Consider the following 14963-nt stretch of genomic DNA (forward strand, 5'->3'; position numbering starts at 1 on the left):
GGAAAACCATGATGGAGGGGTGAGACAATGAGAGAGATAGACAATGCCTAGCTAGTTTTGAAAAGCAGAGGGAACCATATTACTCCTACACCTGCTGACAAATTATACATATCACATCAATAAATACATGTCTAGGTAAGGTTTATCTGAGAACAACTGGTCTTTGCCCAAGATTTATCTACACAACACACAGTAATTAAAAATACCAGACTGGTGGAACTAACCTTCTGGTTAACAGACATATTTTGAGGTCTATAATAATTTGGTCAGAGGGACATAAAGGACACCTTTTGCTCCTAGCCCTCCTAGGTCGACTAGTTCCAGGGGACTATGAGCATCTCTCAAAATGTCCTATAATGGTGGTGGGTCACCTGTCCTCTTGATCAAGGAGGCCAAGAGACCCCACCAGATGGACTTGAACCAGTGTCCAGTCTATAAAGAGGAGGGTCAACACAGAGGAATCGCTTCCTCCATGCTTCCAAGCGAAGCCAAATGTGGTCGAGCAGGGCCTTTGACTTATCTTCATATAGGCGGAACTGGTAAAAGAAAGGAGCCAGGGGCTCCTCCCAAGCCCATGTGACCCCTGAGGAACAGATCCTCAAACGACCTTAAGAGTAAAAATAAATTGTTTATCTGGTCCAACTGTATGGCCTTAAACACTCAAAAGAAAAGTATAACCAAAGATTAAAGGGGCCAATATAATTTCATAAGAGTCCATATGTATAGCTAAAGGCTGCATAACAAGTAAGAATGCCAGATAGGTGATACCTTCTTTTGAGTTGTTGGCCAGGGTCACCAAAGGGATTCCCAGATAGTAACCCAGCATAGAACTGGGAAATTGAAACAGCTGACCTTCCTAAAACAAAGATCTCTGGATAGGCTGACTAGATTCACCAGATGGACAAGTAGTGGGGAATGGCTGGGGGTGCCAACACAGCAGACAGTAGTAGGGATATCAGAGTATAAGGGCTGTAGTGGGGGGAGGGAGGCTATGCGAGGGTGCTATCTGGGAAGTGGGTGTAAAAATAAATAATTTTTTAAATTAAAATAATAATAATAAATAAAAGAAAGTACTCCTTAATACAAGGTCACAAAGACGGACTTCTTTGGAGTTTCATTTTAGTCCTCATATACAGGAGTATGATTCATCTTTAAGTTTTGTATCTGGAAGAATGTAGGGATACAACCGCATTCTTTCCCTAGTATATGTTCAGCTATTCTAATACCACTTGTTGAATAAAACCACTCTTTCCTCATTAAATTATCTTGGCACCAGCTTCTTGAAAATCATTTAGTCACAAATGAAAAAACCATGTTTGGACTCTCAACTCTATTTTGTTGACCTCTTGGTCTTTCCTTTGGTTTTTGAAATCAACAGGTGTGAGTCACCTACTCTTTTTCTTTTTTCAAGATTTTTTGAGGGGCTATTCTTAGTCTCTAGTACTTACAAGTGAATTTTAGGCCAGCATGTTAATTTCCTTTATTTCTGTTGCTAATTGCTCCACAAGAATCTTTATTACAATGCTGAACAGAAAGGGCAAGGTGGGTACTCTTACTACCAATTCTAGTAAAGAAACATTCTAATTTCTTTCTTATTGCTGTGATAAAAACACTGACCAAAACCAACTTGGGGAGGAAGGGTTTATTTGGCTTACAGCACAGTCCATCATCAAGAGAAGCCAACACAGCAACTCAGAGGAGAAACCTGGAGCACAGACCATGGAGGATAGCTTCTTACTGGCTTGCTCCCCTGGCTTGTGCTCAGCCTGCTTTCTTACACAATACAGGACCACCTGCCCAAGGATGTCACTGCTCACGGCAGGCTGGGCCCTCCCACATCACTCAACAATCAAGAAAATATCCCACAGACATAACCACAGGTCAGTCCAATGGAGACAATCCAGCATAAGATGCATTTGTAGATCAGTGTGGAGAATAGTGCATCATAACAGCGTTAACTTCATGATTTGTGAGCAGGGGATGCCTTTCCATTTATTGTATTTTTAATTTTTTAAACAATGTTTTGCCATCTAGTAAAGCACAAATTTTGTACTTCTTTTCAAATAATTTATTTTTGAGCTGGCAAGACAACACAGCAAGTAAACACACTTTGCACTACAAAGCCTAATTTTGATCCTAGGAACCCACATAGAGGTGGAGAGAACTGACTTTATAAATTTTTCTAACCTCCATATGAATGGCATTCATGCCCTGACACATGCATATCATGCACACATACAATAATGAATAAAATTTAAAATTATTTCTAAGTATTTTATACTTTTCTGTTATCTTTATTTCTTTTTTTTTTTTTTCAGTCTTTTTGAAACAGGATCTCCCTGTAGCCCTAGCTGGCCTTGAACTCACAGAGATCCACCTGCCTCTGCCTCCCAAGTGCTGGGACTACAGGCATGTACCACCACACCTGGCTTGTTATCTTTTTTGATAGAATTTGATTTCATAGAATCATTTTATTTTCATTCCAATTAATCACTGTTAGTATGTAGAAATAAGAAACATATTTGATTATTTACATTGGTCTAGTGGCCTCTAGTTTCACAGATCTCCTTATTAGTGCCAATAGTTTAATGGATTCCTTTCTATATCCAAGGTCATGATCACCTACAGTTTTCCTTTTTTTTCAGTCTGAATGTTTGTTATGTCTCTTTCTTGCCTAATTACTCTAGCTAGAACCTCCATTAAAACAGTGAACTGAGAAAACAAAAACAAACAAACAAAACCCCCCAGTGAACTGAAAAGCATACTAGGCATTTCTGCCTCAGTATACAAGGAAAACATCCAGCCTTTCATCATTAAGTGTAGTGGTTGCTGCAGGCTTCTCATATATGCTTTTTCATGGATTGAGAATGTTTCCTCTATTTCCAGTTTATATTTTTTTCCCCTCACATACGGGTGTTTGATTTTATCAAATTATTTTTTTTCATCTACTTGGAAGACCATGCAGTTTTTGTCCTTGGTTATTTGATACTTGATTGATTTTCAGCAATTCTGCATTCTTGGAATAACATCCCCCAGCCTAACCCATTTGATCAGACTGTAAAAACATTTTATGGAATGTTGGATTTAGTCTTTCTTTGTGTGTGTGTGTGGTGCATGTGTTGGTGTATGTATGTGTGTATATGTATGTATGTATGTATGTGTGTGTATGGTGCATGTGTTTGTGTATGTGTGGGGGTGTGCATGCACCTGTGTATGCATGTGTATAAAAGCAACAGGTCAACTTAGACGCCTTCTTTAATTGCTTTTCCACTTTTTTTTGGAGACAGGGTCTCTCACTGAATCTGGAGCTCACTGATTGGCCAGATTGGCTATGACCTCTAGGTATTTGCCTCTCTACACTTCTCCAGGACTGGGATTATAGCACCACCAAGCACCCAGCTTTTACATGGGAGCTGACATCCAAATTTAGGTCTTTATGATTACAGAGCAAGCATTTTACCCATTGAGAAATCTCTTGAGCCCTGGATTTATATCTTCTTGAGGCTTTTTAAAGAAATTGTAGTCATGAAATATGATCTATAGTTTTATTTTCTTGTGATGTGTTTGTCTGCTTTGGGCATCATACTGGAGTCCTAGAATGCACTGAGAACTGTTCTCTCTTATTTTTTTTGTTTTATTTATTAGCTTTATTTTATGTGTATGCATGTATTGCCTGCATGTAGGTAAGTGCACCAGTATCATGCAATGCCCATGGAGGTCAGAAGAGGCTGTCAGATCCCCTGGGACTGGAGTTACGGACAGTTGTTAGCTGCCATGTGGGTACTGGGATTTGAACCTGGGTCTTCTGCAAGAACAACCAGTGTTCTTAACTGCTGAGCCATCTCTCCAGCCCCTCTCTTATCTTTAAACATTTGAAAGAATTCACAGCTAGAGCAACCCAGCCCTCAATCTGCTTTCTGGAAAATTTCAAATTATTATTTCAAGCTCTTTGTTTATCATACACTTGTTCAGGCTTTCTGTTTTTCCTTAAGTCAACCTGAGCAGTTTGTGTTTTGTGAGGATTTTAACATTTCATCTAAATTATCAACTTTTTAGTTTTTGATGGTTCATAATTCCCTTATGATCCTTTTTTTCCTATAAGGTTAGTGGTGATGTCTTTCCTTTTATTCCTGACTTTGAATAATTGAACTTCTCCCAGGTTCCTCATTACTCTGTTACTCTGGCTAAAGTTTTGGTTATTTTGTTGATACTCTGAAAGAACAAGCTTTCAGGGGTCTTTGCTTATTTGTTTGTTTGTTTTTATTCTCCACCATTTTTGCCTGATTTAATTTTTTGGGGGGGCGGGTCTTTTTGAGACAGGGTCTCCCTGTAGCCCCAGTTGTCCTGAAACTCACTATGTAGCCCAGGCTGGCCTTGAACTCACAAAGATCTGCCTCCCCCTGCCCCCAAAGTGCTGGGATTAAAGGTGTGCACCACCACGCCTGGCTCTGATTTGATTTTCATTTTAGTCTTTTTTAATTTTTCACTCCTCCTTACTTTACTTTTTTGATAAATGATTATTTCAACATACAATATAATGCAGCAATAGTAATGAACAAAAGAAGACATCAGACAAAAAGCAAGAGTTAATCTCTAACTTAATACAAGTCCTATGAAACTTGTAGAATGCACCAAGATTATCTGACAGAAGAGTTTTAGTTCTACACTTGCTACTGATTGCACTAACACTTTCTACAGCTCTTAAAAACCTCTCAATTCTAAATATATGAGTTTGATGTATATGTCCCATATCTTTTTTTACCTCCCTAACTCAGGCCTAGAATTCAAAATGTCTTTTTTAGAAAATTGTTAAATAGATTTTTCTCTGAAGAAGAAATGTGGTCAAGTTGCTTGAACTATTGTATTTAAACATTTGCCATATTATTCTACTTTTTGCTTTAAAATTTTTTTACTGTTTGAGAACTTCATATTTGCATATGTCTTCATATATGGATGCTACCTTTGAATCTTTAGTTTCATGTGTTTAAACTGGAGCACCCACAGAAGTCAGGAAATCTAGTAAGGGGTGGTGAGGAAGAGGGAAAGAATGCAGGTGTAGGAAGGGAAAAGGGGAATAATTACTTTAGGTTTTAAGCTTAGTCTGCTGTTTTTCCTAGTATCCTAGGTAGAAGGTTCAATTAGTGATCTGACATTTTCAGGAAAATTCCCAGAACTATGAAGTAAGTTTAGAAAGATCACAGACTATAAGATTAACACTATAAAAAATTACTTGTATTTCTATACTCTGGCAATGAACACATTAATAGGAAAATTTTAAACTGTATACCACTTATAAATAGTTCAAAAGACAAATGTATTTTGTCTTCTGTAGGCATAAATCTCATAAAACACATACAGAATTTGCAGGCTGAAAATGACAAAGCTGGGCGTGCTAGCACACGCCTTTCATCCCATCACTTGGATGGCAGAGACAGGCAGAGCTCTGTGAGTTTGAGACTAGCCTGATATACATAGCAAGTTTCAGGCCAGCCAGGGCTAGACAGTGAGGCTCAGTCTCAAAACAAACACACAAACTACACCATGCTAATAAAGAAACCAAAGACCTAAAAAAGATAAGCTATGTTCACGGATTAGAAGCCTCACTGTAGCAAAGTCAATTCTCCCCAGACTGGTATACATGTTTATGTTAATACAATTCTTATCAAAATCTCAGCAACATTTGCATTTTATCCATACAGACACATTATTCTAAAATGTATATGGAAAGGCAAAGAGACCAGAATAGCTAGAGCAATTTTGAAGATGCAAATGTAGATGGACTTTAATTCAAGCTTTACTATTATATAGCTACAGTACTCAACATTATATTGCATTATTGGAAAGATGGACTACATGTACATCAGTGTTTTAGAGTAGAAAAAAAACAACAAATAGGCCCAAACCAACATACTGTCGATTTTTTCACAAAATCATTTTTTATAAAACCAATTCAACAGTAGAAAGATAGCTTTTGCAGAAAATGGCACTAGAGCAGCTAGATATCATAAGCAAAAAAAAAAAAGGGCTTTGGTGTAAATCTCATACATTCCCCAGAAATTAACACAAAATTCATAATGGAATTAAGTATGAAAAATAAAACTATAAAATATTTAGTATATTACCTAGGAAAAATCTTTGACATCTAGAGCTTTGCAAAGAACTCTAAGGGTTAAAACCAAAACATAATCTATAAAAAGAAAACTGATAAATTTGAATTCATGCAAATTTAAAACTTTTGATCAGAAGAAGATCCTAAAAAGAGAATAAAAACCACGTTTCATACTGACAGAGAATTTTTGCAAACTATATGTCTTGATAAAGGTCTACTACTAGAATATGTAATGAATAGCTAGGAACAGTCTACTATCTAGAATATGTAATGAACTCTATATGAACATTAGAAAAGCAAACAACCCAATGATAACACGGAGAAAAGAAGGGAAATATGTCACAAATGAAGATATTCAGATGGCAAATCACCACACGAAAACATTTTCAACTTCGTTATCCACCAGGTAAATGCATATTGAAATCACCCTGATACAGCATTATACACATACAAGAATGCTAAAATTTAAAAAGAAAAAGTGACAGCAGCAGAACTAGCAAGGATGTGGGGAAACTAGATAGTTATATATTGGTAGCTATGCAAGAAGGTACAGACACTTAGGAAAACTGTTTGGCATTTTCCTAATAAAGTAATCGTGCAATTAAGATATCACCTAAAATTTGCATTCTTAAGCATTTGCAGAGAAATAGAGACTTAGGCTCACACAACTGGGTTCTACAATGAAACCCTGTCTCATAAAGTAAATAAACAACAATAAAAACTGCTCACAAATATTTATTGCAGCTTTATTTGTAATACTACCAAACTGAAAACAGTCCAGATGATTTTCACCAGGTGGATGGTTAAACTGTTAAGCCAACAGCAGAACATTACTCAGCAATAAAAATGAATGAGCCATATGATACAAGCAGCAGTTGGAATGAATCTACAGAAATTTAGCCTGAGCAAAAAAAGCCAGTCTCCACGGATACATATCACATGCTTCTGGGTATATAATATTCTTTTAATTTTCAGTTAGCATACAAAGTAATGTATTTCATTATTACATTCACACGCATATTATACTTTGTTCTTTTTTCACCTCTCCATTACCACCCCCCATTGTCACGTCTCCCATTCTTTTATTTAAAAAATTTTTTTTGATCTTTTTGAGACACGGTCTCCCTGTATCCCCAGCTTGCTATTTAGACCAGGCTAGCCTTGATCTCACAGAGATCTGCCTGCTTCTTCTTCCCAGGTGCTGGGATTAAAGGCATGAACCACCATACCCAGTCTTTCTCCCAGTCTTGCTGATTCTTAAATGACAAAATTACAGAGGTGGAGAACAGATTAATGGTTGACAAGATTAAAAGGGTAGATGTTGGCTATGGGAGAAGTATGTATTGATCTTGTCTGGATCAATATTAATACTATAATATTATAATTATGACTAAAGCTCTGCAAGATGTAATCATTAAGGAAAAAAAGTAATGGGTACTCTTTGTAAAATGTATTAAATTATATGCAAATCTACCATCTTAAAATAACATGTTTAATTTAGAAAAAACTATTTGAATGCCTCATCTATGCCTAATACAGCTGAAGAGAAACAAAAATAAATAGGATGTTCCTGGCATTTTCTATCACAGCTTACTAAAGAAATAAAGATGTGTACATAAATACCTAAGTGTTGAGGCAAAATTATGTCAGAAGTATTTCTGAAGTACTGTGGGAACAGAAAATAAGCTATAAAACATGTAATAAATATTTTAAAATATAAATTATTACCAAGCTCTATATATAGATCTGCTGAGGGCTATGATTTTTAAAAGTTAAAGAAGATTGTTGGACTATATCCTACTTGGTCATGATACACATAACTATTTTTATGAGCTATGATATTATATCTATTGATATTTGAGTTCATATAATTTCTTATTATAAAAACATGTAAGACTTTTCCAACTAGAAATCATCAAGTAAATTTTAAAATAAAAGGATATATTTAAGCTTTTACAGTAATTCATGAAATACATTTATCATTAAAAATTTCTCACTAACTCTGTGCTGATTGTCAAGTTCTGATAAAGAAAAGAGAAAGAAAAATTTCTCGCTAAAATAAAAAACAATTTAAGGATGAGTGAGAATATGGGCATACACCACTTCATTAAAACATTAATAGAAAATTCTTACAAACTAAATTAGACATGTGATTCTCAAATACATCATAAAGAATAGAATAATAAAATGAGAAATGCAATAGGGTTTAGTAATAACCAAAAAACCAAGGTGACTAAAATTTGCTATTTCAATTACACTATGCAACTTCTACACATATCCCCTTAAGACCTGCGAACCACCTCTCCAGATTCATTTCCAGTCGGTTCTTCCCAAGCACAGTAGCTGCTGAAAGGTGCTTACTATTTATTCAAGAATCCACATATACCTCTATGCCATTGACTACGCGGTCTCCTCTGATGAGATGCCCTAGCCACCTGAGTTTAGGAAAACATCCTTTTGAACCCCTCCTTTCTGAGGCCCGTAGGCTAAATAAGAATTCTCTTTATAAAGCCCTGAGTATTTCTTCTCAGTATAGCATGCATCCCAAATTATTTATATGCCAATACTGATAAGTATTTGAGAGCATGAGCCTGCATACTTTAAATATTATAGTCTTGGGGGGCATAATATCAGGCACAAAGCAGATATAATCAACTAAATTATAATTTAAAAGAACCCAGACAATTATTTCTAAAAATTGACTGAAAAGAATAAAATTGAGGTTATAATTGAGCTGAATAAATCTCATGGTTCTTGGCTGATTGCTATGCCAGTGTACTTTATAATTCTTCCAGCTAATCGTAAATGCGAACAAGTGCAAAGAAAGATTTGTTTTTGTGTGTGTTCTTGAACTGTTTAGAAAACAGTTGTTAAAAAATTAACTCTTGGACTATAAAAATAAAATCTAAAGTTTAAAGACATAGTTTGATGTATTTTATAAAAAAATAAGAACTTTTTCCAAAATTGTAGTAATAGTACAATAACAGCAATTTAAAATTTTTATTTAGCATTTTTAGATGTATGAGTATATTGCCTGCATGTGTGTAAGTGCAGCCATGTCATGCAATGCCCACAGAGGTCAGAAGGGGGTGTTGGATTCCCTAGAACTGGAGTTATAGACAGTTGTTAGCCACCATGTGGGTGCTGGGAATCAAACCCAGGTCCTCTGCAAGAACAGTCAGTGCTCTTAACCTCTGAGCCATCTCTCCAGTTCCAGTAACAGCAATTAAAAAAAATTATTGGAATTTCATACATGCATATAAGGTATTTTGATCAAATACACGCCCACTCCCTCCCCTCCAACTCCTCCCATATCTCCCCATTACTTTTTTCCTAAATAACTTCATGTACTCTTTCTTTCTTTTTTTTAATGGGGCTTTTTGCTACTCTAACATTCCCCCCTCTGAAGAGGTAACCCTAAAATCTTTTAGGGATTAGAGAGCTTCCAAATACTTTTGACATTTTTGGCCTTTGGAACAGAGTATGTTGTTGCTAAGAGGTCCAAGGATATTTTGATTTTTAGCCAAGAAACTTGCTACTTTTCTTTGGGGTCTTTTTACCCTAACTGCTTAGCTAATTCCCAGTAATAGCAATTTTTAAAGACACTTTAAAAAATACATTACATACCATTTCTATTTCTTGATCTTTGGCAACCAGCTGTCGATTAAGAAGTTCTTTGCTTGAGTCAAGTTTAATACAAAGCTCCCTTGTGGAAGACATGTCTGCAAGGGCAGACACCTTTTCAAACTGAACCTTCTGAAGCTCTTCCTCCATCTTCACAAGAGACTTATGCAAAGTTGAAATCTGGGATTTATAAGACCGCTCTGCATTTAAGTGCTGCAAAGACAAGATTATTTTACATATGTATGTAAATACTTTAACTGGATGAAAGCCTACAACATGGAAAACAAAGTGGAACAAATCTTTTCACATTAGTATACTTGGGCCTCAGGTGATACAGGTGCTAATAGGATTCACAAAACATCCTGGGAAAGAGAAATTGAGGCGTCAGTTTTCTTTAAATAAAATCCATGAGGAGGATGATCACCTAAGTAATTTAAAAGGTGCAATCAGGAAAAAAATATTTTCCTACTTAAAAATTTATAGGTTCAGGGGCTGGAGAGATGGCTCAGTGGCTAAGAGCACTGACTGCTCTTGCAAAGGACTCAGGTTCGATTCCCAGCACCCACATGGTGGCTACGGACCATCTTTAACTCCAGTTCCAGGGGAATCCAAAGCCCTCTTCTGACCTGTGCGGCACTGCATGACACAGGTGCACTCACATACATGCGGGCAATACATTCATACACATAAAATAAAAATAATAAATAAAATAATTTTTAAAAATTTATAGGTTCAATTCCAGTGAGATATATGCATGTTTGGTCTGCAGTTCTATCTGTATTTGCCACAATTTTAACTGTTCTACAAGACAAATTTTGTTGCCAAAGACTAAATGTTACTTACTGCTCCATTTAGAGAACTCGTTTTTGAATTCTCGACTGGCATGTTGACATCAGTCATAATATCATAAAATAAGGACTGATAATTCTCTGACATTAATACTTCTGAGGGAAAAAATTCTGAGCAAGTACAAATTAAGCATATCCAATCACGGAAAAAGGCGCATTTTAAAAACCATAATATGAGATCAAGTTACATAAATGCTTTTGAATGTTCAAAATAATTCCACTCTCCCCATCTTTTCCCCCAGCATAATGCTTACGTAAGTGCACTGCCACCTACAGAGAAGTATTTGTTTGCCTTAATGCGAAAAGAACTGAGAGGCAAAAAATTCATGTGCTTTAACAAGTGCTTTTGTAAGCATAAAACACTAAAAATTGTCCTGGCACAAGCTGCTTGGCCACAATTCAATGCCTCCTTACCCTCTCTCTCTTCCTTTACAATCATTCTCACTCACTCTTTGTATCAACCTTTTGGCCACCCAACCACCCCCCTACCCACCCATCTTATAACAGAATATATGGTCTAGTCACTTAGCCTAGGGGCATATTCAACAGGAAGCAAAATTACCTCTGAAGTCTTGAAACTTTTACTAGTGAGGGAGTCCTGTATTAATCAAATAATGTTATGGATGAATGTATAAGCACATTAAAAAAATATTTCTGGAGAAAAGTAGGTAACCAAAGAAACTTACCTAAACTGGGAGAATCTGGAAGTCAGGAAAGGATTCTCTGAGGAAATGACTGAATCAAGATCTGAACAGTGAGTCCACAAAGGAAAAGGAGGGAAGCTTTTCAAGCTAAAGGAATGCAAAGTAAGGGCTCTCTGTGAAGGCAGGAAGAGCAACATGCTCCAAAAACTGACTGAAGGCTAGAATGCCTGAAGCTTGGAGTCCACAGAGAAAAGTGACAGGAGATGTGCCAGATACAGTAATCCAGGGATTAGTAAACCATGTTAAAATGTGATACTAAACTGGGAGGTGATGTGATCAAATTTGCATTTTGAAAAGGTCACTCTGGATGGTACAGGTTCTACTAAGATGATCAATTAAGCTAAGGGGCAAAAATCTCTGGATAAAACTGAACAAAAACATCTTTATTAATTTCACAGCTGAGTTTACAGAGAAGAAAAAGAAACTCTATTTCCCCCAAAGGAAGGCAAGTAAGAGAAGATTGTGGGGTATGCAGCTCGGTGGTAGAGCACCTGCCTTGCAAACATCAGACTTTGAGTTCAATTCCCAATAACACACAGACACAGACACAGACACAGACACAGACAGACAGACAGACAGACACACACACACATGCACAGAGAGTTAAGGGGGCACGGAGGGAGATCCTTGAATGATGCTCTATAATGAAAGCAGGCTCTAGGGGGAAAATCCACTGAGCCTCACAAAAAGACCACAAAAAGTTTATCTGGACCCAATCTCTGGATAGGGAAAGAAGTTTCTTTTGTAAGAAACAGAAACTTTAGTTTTGACTTAATTTTGGAGTGTTAAACTATCTCCAATTCTAAACTTTAAGGTTTGTCCTGTGCCAACGATGACCTAAAGCCACTTTATAGACGCAAATACATCCTACCGAAGGGACATTGCTATACCCAGACCACACAAGATTCTGTGAGGTGGAGGACCTCACTTAAGAGAAGCTTATAGCTTCAGGAGGTCACAATCCATCTCAAAGGAGACTCAGAGCAACACAGCAGGATGTCACATCATTGAGCAAAGCACGCTAAAAAGCATTGAAGACATTAAAGAAGGAATCTGAAGAGAGGAAGACATGGGAAAAAAAGACACATTTTTAAAAAGAATGAAATAAACTGTTGGGTGTGGTGGCACACTTTTAATCCCAGTACTGGGGAGATGGAGGCAGGCAGATCTCTGTAAGACTGAGGCCAGTCTGGTCTACATACTGAGTTGCAGGCCAGCTGGGGCTACAGGGAGAACCTGTCTCAAAAAACAGGAACAACAACAACAAAAACATCAAATAGAACTTCTGGAAAGAAAACAGTAGCAGTAATAATGAAAATGCTAATGAATATGTCAAAGAACAGACCAGTACAACTTAAAAGAGAAGAAGGAACTAGAAGGCAAGGCATAGGATGTAAGCACAGAGAAATGATAGCAGTTCATCAGCACGGGGACCAGAAAGAAACACTCAGACATATAAGAGTTGAAAGAGATAGTAGAGGGACTTTGGAAGCAGTAATATTCAATGAGTAACATCTGAAAAAAATCCAGAACTAATAAAAAGCAGAAATACTCCACTGAAACAGAGAAAGGAAGAAAAACCCAAAACACTATAGGCAGAAAAAAACAAATCAACACCTAAACATACGACAGTGGAATTAAAGAAGACAGGACCACACATACAATCAACAACTGAGGGCAGACTTCTCAAGAGTGGCAAGAATAAAGTCAGATTCACCAGCAAAAAGAGAGGTTATTTTCTAAAGATTATTTTTATGTGTATGTGTATGTGTATCTGTGTATGTCTGTGTGTGTGTGTGTGTGTGTGTGTTGTGTGTGTGAGAGAGAGAGAGAGAGAGAGAGAGAGAGAGAGAGAGAGAGAGGTATGCAGGTAACCCATAGCAGCCAGAGAGGGTGTCAAATCCCCTACAGATGGAATTATGGTTAGCTGTAAACTGCCTAACATGGATGCTTGGAACTGAACCCAGGTTCTCTGCAAGAATATTATGTGCTCTTAAACACTAAGTCATCTCTCCAGTCCCTACAGAGGTTATTTTTTTCCAGGTTAATTATTTATTTAATAATCACATACTTAGAAGAAGCATTTCATTACAACAGCATTGACATATTCAATAACAATTTTCTTGGCTAAGATGCATCTTACATTTCATTACAACAGCATTGATATATTCAATAACAATTTTCTGAGCTAAGATGCATCCTTTTCAAAATTGGCTGTAAATTTTTAGGTTTACCATTGAATTGTTATAGTTATACAATATTGTACTCAGTATAAACCCTATAAGACATAACATTAAATGAGAGTTTTAACCTTTAAAAAGATCTGCATTTCATTATTAAAATACACAGTATCATACAGAAAAATTCATTTTCAATGCAGTTGATATTAAGATGTTTGCACATGCATTTCTACTCTCTATATAGCTGATTATTACTAGTGACCCATTTTTAAAAAATTTTAAGAACTACATGATTAGAAGAAGCATTTCACTACAGATTTAACATATTCAGTAACATGCTCCAGAGCAAGAGCACATCTCTTTCAGAAGTGGGTGCAAGTTTCTACGTTCATAGTTAATACAGTTATACAATATTCAACTCAGTATAAGCCCTGTAAGACAAAAAACTGAATAAGCTTTTTAACCTTTAAAAAAGAGCTCCATTTTATTTTGGAATATATTGTTCTTCGAAGAAAGACTCATTGTTTTTGCTACTAACACTGAGATATTGGAGCATGCACCTCTAATCTGTATGTATCTAATTATTACTAGTCATAATCGCCTGCACCTGGATCCTTGGCACCTGTGTATGTCTATGAAATCATCTGGTAGATTTCAATGGTAATGTTTATCACTTCTACTAATTAGCATGATGTAAATTTCCATGCTTCCTCCTCAAATATAATACATTTTAAAAAATTTGTTGGTGTGTGTGTGTGTGTGTGTGTGTGTATCACACAGAACATCCCAAACCATCTTATTTGATTATACACCCACTTCCCAGATGGAACCCTCCCATAGCTTCCCTCCCCCGACTAGAGCCCTTATACTTTGATATCCCTGCTACTCTCTGCTGTGTTGTCGGGACCCCAGCCAATCCCCACTACTTACGCTTCTGGTGAATCTAGTCAGCCTATCTCCTGGTATTTTAGGAGGGTCAGCTGTTCCTCTTCTACCAGAAATCAGTTGTCAATACTCCTTTAGATAAGATTAGAGTGTGCTGTTCATTTTCTCAGTTCTATGCTGGGTTACTATTTGGGAGTCCCTTTGGTTACCCTGGCCAACAACTCAAAAGAAGGTATCTCCTATCTGGCATTGTTGCTTGTTATGTAGCCTTTAGCTATGCATATGGACTCTTAAGAAAATATAATGACCCCTTTAATCTTTGGTTATACTTTCCTTTTGGATGTTTAAGGCCATACAGTTGGCCCAGACAAACCAATTTATATTTACTCTTAAGGTCCTTTGAAGATCTGTTCCTCAGGGGTCACATGGGCTAGGGAGGAGCCCCTGGCTCCTATCTTTTACCAGTTCCACCTATGTGAAGATAAGTCAAAGGTCCTGCTCGACCATAGTTGGCTTTGCTTGGGAGCATGGAGGAAATGATTCCTCTGTGTTGACCCTCCTCTTTATAGACTGGACACTGGTTCAAGTCCATCTGGTGGGGTCTCCTCAGCTT

At 36.9% G+C, this 14963-nt stretch overlaps 1 protein-coding gene across 8 annotated transcripts in view; it reads right to left on the reverse strand.

Annotated features, from left to right (window-relative positions):
• Tsga10 (testis specific 10) overlaps nt 1-14963 on the reverse strand; it is a 162810-nt gene that overhangs the window by 34717 nt on the left and 113130 nt on the right. For all 8 annotated transcript variants that reach the window (XR_003851526.1, XM_029569744.1, XM_029569747.1 and 5 more), the window contains one exon: nt 9737-9946. Coding sequence is in view for 7 of the 8 variants with exons in the window: in XM_029569744.1 (XP_029425604.1) it covers nt 9737-9946 (210 nt within the window). In the remaining variant the exon portion in view is untranslated. The remainder of the gene's footprint in view (nt 1-9736; nt 9947-14963) is intronic.

Source organism: Nannospalax galili, unplaced genomic scaffold (genome assembly GCF_000622305.1).
Source record: "Nannospalax galili isolate Female #2095 unplaced genomic scaffold, S.galili_v1.0 scaffold182, whole genome shotgun sequence".
NCBI classification, from domain to species: Eukaryota; Metazoa; Chordata; class Mammalia; order Rodentia; family Spalacidae; genus Nannospalax; species Nannospalax galili.